At 74.2% G+C, this 6,709-nt stretch overlaps 1 protein-coding gene across 1 annotated transcript in view; it reads left to right on the plus strand.

Moving 5' to 3' along the window:
* The first annotated feature begins 1,451 nt into the window (after window positions 1-1,451).
* ITGA2B (integrin subunit alpha 2b) overlaps window positions 1,452-6,709 on the plus strand; it is a 9,270-nt gene continuing 4,012 nt past the window's right edge. The window contains exons 1-18 of the mRNA XM_026055913.1: window positions 1,452-1,653; window positions 1,750-1,880; window positions 1,982-2,079; window positions 2,193-2,358; window positions 2,444-2,493; window positions 2,609-2,654; window positions 2,939-3,067; window positions 3,242-3,289; window positions 3,449-3,492; window positions 3,614-3,673; window positions 4,559-4,611; window positions 4,719-4,927; window positions 5,119-5,301; window positions 5,394-5,439; window positions 5,577-5,681; window positions 5,769-5,824; window positions 5,955-6,106; window positions 6,199-6,324. Of these exons, the coding sequence (XP_025911698.1) occupies window positions 1,487-1,653; window positions 1,750-1,880; window positions 1,982-2,079; window positions 2,193-2,358; window positions 2,444-2,493; window positions 2,609-2,654; window positions 2,939-3,067; window positions 3,242-3,289; window positions 3,449-3,492; window positions 3,614-3,673; window positions 4,559-4,611; window positions 4,719-4,927; window positions 5,119-5,301; window positions 5,394-5,439; window positions 5,577-5,681; window positions 5,769-5,824; window positions 5,955-6,106; window positions 6,199-6,324 (1,869 nt within the window). The 5' untranslated portion in view covers window positions 1,452-1,486. The remainder of the gene's footprint in view (window positions 1,654-1,749; window positions 1,881-1,981; window positions 2,080-2,192; window positions 2,359-2,443; window positions 2,494-2,608; window positions 2,655-2,938; window positions 3,068-3,241; window positions 3,290-3,448; window positions 3,493-3,613; window positions 3,674-4,558; window positions 4,612-4,718; window positions 4,928-5,118; window positions 5,302-5,393; window positions 5,440-5,576; window positions 5,682-5,768; window positions 5,825-5,954; window positions 6,107-6,198; window positions 6,325-6,709) is intronic.

Genomic DNA, 6,709 nt, shown 5'->3' on the forward strand with positions numbered 1-6,709 from the left:
CGTGAAACCCCGTTCTCAGCGTCCAGCGTTTAGCCAGCGTAATTATTTCCTAACGGCCGTGCGTGTAGCCACCAGCTTGTGCCTGGAGGTGGTGGTGGGAGAGGAGGGCCTGATGCTTGAAGGCCACGCAGAAGGGAAACATCTGCTGTGGTTTCCAGCCTGCTGTTGAGCCCTGGCTCTCGGGGTCCCGGCAGCCCCTTGGCAGGAGGAGACCAAAGCTGGTCCAAGAGCGTAGCAGAGCTGTCGGCGCCGGGCTCGGGGCTCTTCTGCTCCTTAGCTATGAGGTTCCTGCTCTTTAGAGCCAGCTCGTCTGCTGGCCTCGGTGCTTTGAAGCCCCCCTCCTGGCCACAGCTTTGGACCCGTCCTGCCCGTTTCCAATTGCAGCTATTAAACAGCAGCCAAAAGGCTCGAGCTGTCTTCCAGCTGCTCCAAGGGGCAGGTGCGGACCTTGCATTGGGGCTGGCGGCTGCCACCGCGGTTGGGCTCGTGGGACGAGCCATCGCTCGGCCGCTGTCACTCCATGAGACCCCTCCACCGTGCACGGTCCGTCCCCTCCGTGGGAGCCGCCGTGTGCCGGCACAGCCTGCCGCTGCGAGCACTCCTCCGGGGCAGCGCGCTGCGGGGTGTGTACGGAGCAGGGCGAGCTCCTCRCCTGCCCGCAGCCGGGCTCCGAGCCCTTTCCTCGGCTCGCTCAGCCACCCGAGCCCCATTTCCACGTCAAAGGCCGGAGATGCTCCGGCTCGCGGCCTTCTCCCTGCTGTCGGCTCCCGGCATGAGGAGCAGCTGGCGGATAACGGGCATCTCTCTGCCAGGAGGCCGGGAAGTGCCCGAAACCGCCCCGAGCAGGGCGGCCGGCATGCAAAAGGTTTCTCCGCCGAACCTCCAGCTTCACCGGTGCTTTGGGTTTGCTGCCAGCTTGCGCGGCCTTAATTGGGCTCCGTTAAATTCACGCCGCAAGCGGGTTAAGCCGAGCTGAGTACGGGGCTTCTGCCGGGCGACTCCGAGGATCTGGCGCCTGGACGCTGCTCCGCTCCGTCTCCCCCCGGCCGGCGCCGGCGGGGTTAAGCGCCGAGCCGAGGGGACCCTGGGCAAAAGGGGCCGCGGAGCCGTCTCTCCCGCTCGCCGCGTTTCCGCCGTGCCCGGCCGCAGCCGCCTGGGCTGCGCAGATAGGCGGCTCCGGTGGCCAAGGGTCCCTGTCCCTCGCCGCGTCCCCCCGGGGGCGCTGGGCACCGCTTCGCCCCTCCCCGGGCAGCCCGTTCCCCAAAGCAGCGCGCGCCCCGGGACGGTGCCACCYGGGTGCCCCGGGGCAGGTCCCCGTTTGGGTCCCCAGCGGGGCCGGCGGTGGGGGGGGAAGGAGGCCGGATCCCTTCTTGTGGCCCCCGGCCGTGACCGTCCCCGGCTGCATCCCCCTAGATAAGCAGCGGAAGCGCCGGGGCGGGCGGCGCCGGGGGCGGCCGGGCGCATTCGGGCGCCAGCCGGGGCGACGATGGCGGCTGCCCGGGACGCTGCTGCCCTGCTCTGCGCCCTGGTGCTCGTCCTGGCGCCGCGCTCAGCGCCAGCCCTGGATCTGCTCCGCGCCCGGCCCGCGGTGTACGAGGGGCCCCCGGGCAGCTACTTCGGCTTCGCCCTGGATTTCCACGTGGCCGAGGGCAGGTGGGAAGAGCCGCGGCGCCCCGGGGAGGGGGGGGGACAGCGTGGTGGCCGGCGCTGACCCCCCCCCATCGCCACCCCCTCTTTCGGGCACCGCAGGACGAGCGTGGCGGTGGGGGCTCCCCGTGCCAACACCTCGCAGCCCGGCGTGGTCCAGCCCGGCGCCGTCTTCCTCTGCTCCTGGCCCCCCGGCGAGGCGCCGTGTCGCCCCGTCGCCGTCGATGCCGAGGGTGCGTGGGGGGCGCGCGCGGGGCGGGGGGACGGGGGCGGCCGGGCAGCGTCCCCCCCCCCCGCCCGGCCTGGCACCCCCCCCCCTCGCCTCCCGCCCCAGGGGACGAGACGGAGACCAAGGCGTCGCTGCAGCTCCGCACCTACAAGTCGCACCAGTGGCTGGGAGCGTCGGTGACCAGCTGGGACGGCAAATTGGTGGTGGGTGCCCATGGTGGGGGGGGGACACAGGGCAGAATGTCCCCACCGGCGCCGGGGACGCCACGGCGCGGCGGCCCGCTCCGYCCGGCAGCTGAGGCCTCCGGCGCCGCCAGGCCTGCGCCCCGCTGCAGCACTGGAACGCCATCGCCGGCGTCGCCGAGGCCTTCCGGACGCCCGCGGGCGCCTGCTTCGTGGGCAGCGGCGGGCTGCGGCGCTTCGCCCGCTACGCGCCCTGCCGCGACTCCATCATGGCCGACCTCTACCGCCAGAGCGGCTACGGTGAGCGCGGGGTGACGGGGACGATGGCGGTGGCGGCGGGGGGCTGCCCGTCCCGGCCCCCGCTGACGCTGCCGCGTGCCCGCAGCCTACGACAGGCGCTACTGCGAGCTGGGCTTCAGCGCCGCCGCCGGCCCGGTGAGTCGAGCGGCGCCCGGGGGGGGCGGCGGGGGGACGTCGTGGTGGTGGGGGGACGTCGTGGCGGTGGGGGGACGTCGCGGCGGCGGGGGCTGAGGCCGGGCCCTTCCCGCAGGACGGCACGCTGGTGCTGGGCGCCCCCGGCGGCTACTACTTCTCGGGTGAGTGCGGCCTCGCGGGGGGCTGCGGGCGCCCTCGGCACCCCGCGGTGGCACCTCCGCGTCCCCCTGCCCGGGCTGGGTGTCCCTCGCACCCCCATGTCCCCACGGGCTCCGGCTCGCCCTGCCCCAGGCACCCGGCTGTGCCCCCGTCCCCAAGCCGGCCCGGCCGTGGGGGACGGGTGCCGCGGGCAGCCCCGCGCCGGCGCCCRGGGCAGGCGGGTGGGCAGGTGGCAGCGCCGTGACCCCGCCGGCGCTGGCACCCGCTCCGTGTCCCCCCGCTCCAGGCCTGCTGTACTCGGTGAGCGTGGACGCCATCCTGTCCCGCTACCACGGCGCCTCGCTGCTGTGGCCGGAGGGCCCGGGCCGCCCCACGGCGCAGCAGGCCTCCGAGGACTACGACAACGCGTACCGGGGTGAGCGACGGCGCGGCGCCGCCTCTGCCGCCTGGGGAAACTGAGGCAGGGCAGGGCCCCAAAGCCAGTGGCACTGCTGGCCGGGGAAGGGCCCAGGCGTCCTGCACCCCGCTGCGGGCGCCGAGCACCCCCTGACCCGGCCGCGGGGCTCAGCCGGCGCCCATGTCCCCGCAGGGTACTCGGTGGCCGTGGGCGAGCTCGATGGCGATCGCGACACCACAGGTAGGGCCGGACGCGGGTGGCAGCGGCGCCTGTGTCACCAGCGTGGGGGTGGCGGCCCCCCCATCTCCAGGGACCCCGTGGCACCCAAAGGTCCAGGTGCCACCGGGCCCGGCCCCGCGTCGGTGGCACGGGGACGCTCAGGGCTCTCCTCCCTGGCAGAGTACGTGGTGGGGGTGCCCAACAAGAGCGACACCAGGGGCGAGGTGAGCGGTGCCGAGCGCCCGGCGTGGGGCTGCCTTGGGTGCCAGCACCCTGGGGTGACACGTGGCAGCGGTGGGAGCCCGTGCCGGGCGGGCGCGAGGGTCCTGACGCTGCTCTGGGCAGGTGGAGATCTTCAGCGCCGGGCTGAGCCTGCGCCGGCTGCAGGGCATCGCCAGCGAGCAGGTACCCTCTGCGCTGCACCGGCGCCCCGCGGCACCCTGCCCCATGGCACCCATTGCRCCCTGCCCCGCTGCACYGGCACCCTGCAGCACCCTGCCTCGCTGCGCCCTGCCCCACGGCACCCATTGCACCCTGCCCCGCTGCACTGGCACCCATTGCACCCTGCCTCGCTGCGCCCTGCCTCACGGCACCCATTGCACCCTGCCCCGCTGCACCGGCACGCTGCAGCACCTTGTCTTGCTGTGCCCTGCCCCACGGCACCCATTGCACCCTGCCCCGCTGCACCAGCACCCCGCAGCAGCCTGCCCCACTGCACCCTGTCCCACTGCACCCACAGCACCCATTGCACCCTGCCCCACTGCACTGCCACCAGACAGCACCCTGCCTTGCTGTGCCCTGCCCCACGGCACCCATTGCACCATGCAGCACCCTGCCCTGCCGCACCCTGTCCCACTGCACCCACAGCACCCATTGCACCCTGCCCCACTGCACTGCCACCAGACAGCACCCTGCCTTGCTGTGCCCTGCCCCACGGCACCCATTGCACCATGCAGCACCCTGCCCTGCCGCACCCTGTCCCACTGCACCCACTTGCACCCATTGCACCCAGTCCCACTGCACTGTCACCCTGCAGCACCCTGCCCCGCTGTGCCCTGACCCACAGCACCCACTGCACCCTATCCRACTGCCCCCTTACCCCATAGCACCAATCTCACCGCCCCCGTCACCCCCAGCGCTGGTCCCATAGTGCCCCATAGCGCCCAGTGCCCCCATCACCCCATGGCACCCCACGGGGCCACCCACCCCACGGGGCCACCCCCAGCCCCACGCCGGGCTCCATCGCTCCCTGCCCCAGCGCCGTCCCTCACCCCGGCGACCTTCTCCAAGGTGGCATCGTACTTCGGGCACACGGTGGCTGTGGCGGACGTCGACGGGGACGGGTGAGGCCGCGCTTGCGTGTCCCTGCCCCCCCCAGCCCCTCCCCCCACGCAGGGACGCCGGGCTAGCGCCGTGGGCACCCACCGGACGCCTTCCCGCTCGGCGCCAGGCGGGACGACGTGCTGGTGGGGGCACCGCTGTTCCTGGAGCGGCGCGCCGACGGCAAGCGCCACGAGGTGGGTCGCGTCTACCTCTACCTGCAGCGCGGGGCCCGGCCCTACGCGCGGCCCTGGCAGACGCTGACGGGCCCCGACGCCTACGGCCGCTTCGGCTCCGCCATCGCCAGCCTCGGCGACCTGGACCAGGACGGCTACACCGGTAACGCCGGGCGGGCGGGCGGGCGGCGATGCCCGCGGCGCGGGGCTGCGGGTGGGTTGGTACGAGGGTGGGGGGAGACGCGTCGCCCGCGGTGCCCAGCCTTGGGGAAACTGAGGCAGGGGGGGCCCAGGAGTGCCGGGCAGCCCCCCCGCCAYGCTCGTGCCATCCCGCCGTCCCCGCTCTGTCGCCAGACGTGGCCGTGGGCGCCCCGTTCGGCGGCGACGCCGGCAGCGGGCGCGTCTTCGTCTTCCGAGGGCAGAGCGAGGGGCTGGCGCGGACGCCCTCGCAGCGCCTCGAGAGCCCCTTCCCGGGGCCGGCCGCCTTCGGCTTCGCCCTCCGCGGCGCCTCCGACCTGGACGGCAACGGCTACCCGGGTACGGCCGCGGGCTCGGTGCCGCCGCGGGGCGYGCGGTGCCACCGCCGGGTACGCGGTGCCACCGGTGCCAACGCTGCGCTCGTCCCGCAGATCTGCTGGTGGGGGCGTTCGGGGCCGCCAAGGTGGCCGTGTACCGGTGAGTCGCGGCGTCGGGCGGCCACCCCCCCCGTGGCGTCGGGGCTGCCCCGCGTGGGATTGGGGCCGGGGTGCGGGGACAGACGGACGGACGGACGGACGGAGCCTCAGCTCTGCCCTCCGCCGCGGCGCCCGCAGGGGCCAGCCCGTGGTGGTGGCCCACACGCAGCTCGGCGTCCCCGACGGGTTGAACCCCGAGGAGCAGCAGTGCGCGGTGCCCGGCTCCGGCGCCCGTGTCAGCTGGTGAGTGGCCCGGCCGGCCCGGCAGGCACGGTGGGCACGGTGGGCACGGCGGGTCCTGAGCGCCCGCGGGCACTGTCCTCCCTGCAGCTTCTCCATCTCGCTGTGCGTCAGCGTGTCGGGCCAGCGCATCCCCAAGAGCATCCGTGAGTGCCCGGGCATCGTCCCCCTCCGGCAGGAGGGGGGACAACCACACGCAGTGTCCACCTCTCTGGGGTGGCACCAGGGCCCGTGCTGGGGAGCTGCCCGGTGTCACCGTCCCTGTCCCCTGCCCAGACCTGCTGGCCAACCTGCAGCTGGACCGCCTGAAGCAGAAGCCGGCCAGGAGGGTCCTCCTGCTCCACGGTGGCCAGTCGTCCTGGGGACAGGACCTGACGCTGGTCCCCGGGGCGCCGCCGCTCTGCCGCAACCTCACCGCCTACCTGCGGGTACGGGGCGGGCACGGGGGTGTCCCCAGACGGGGCACGGCGGTCGGGCAYGCGGAGGGGCGCTGGGCACGTGGACCTCATGGTGCCCCTAGGACGAGGCCGAGTTCAAGGACAAGCTGAGCCCCATCGTCGTGAGCCTCAACCTGACGCTGGCAGCGGCGCAGGGCACCGCCGGGCTGGAGCTGGTGCTCTACGGGGACACGCTGGTGCAGGAGCAGGTGGGGCCCCCGCGCCGGTGACCTCGTGGTGCCACCAAGCCTGGGGACAAGAGGGCGAGGGCACCGGTCCCCGGTGCCCTCGGCGGGGCCTGGGCCCGCGTGGCACCAGGGCCACCACTGTGCTCCTGCCCACTCTGCTGCCCCTGGTCCCTCTTGGGGACATGCCCCCTGCCCACTCTGCCATCCCCAGTGCCACCCCAGTACAGACCCCTGCCCACCCTGCCATCCCCATCCCTCTCCGACATGGACCCCTGCCCACCCCACTGTCCCCATCCCTCCCCAGCACGGACCCCCTGCCTGCCCTGCTGTCCCCATCCCTACCTGGAACAGACCCCTGCCCACCCCACCATCCCCATCCCTCCCGGCACGGACCCCTGCCCACCCC

Source organism: Apteryx rowi, unplaced genomic scaffold (assembly GCF_003343035.1).
Source record: "Apteryx rowi isolate R43461 unplaced genomic scaffold, aptRow1 scaffold_1276, whole genome shotgun sequence".
NCBI lineage: Eukaryota > Metazoa > Chordata > Aves > Apterygiformes > Apterygidae > Apteryx > Apteryx rowi.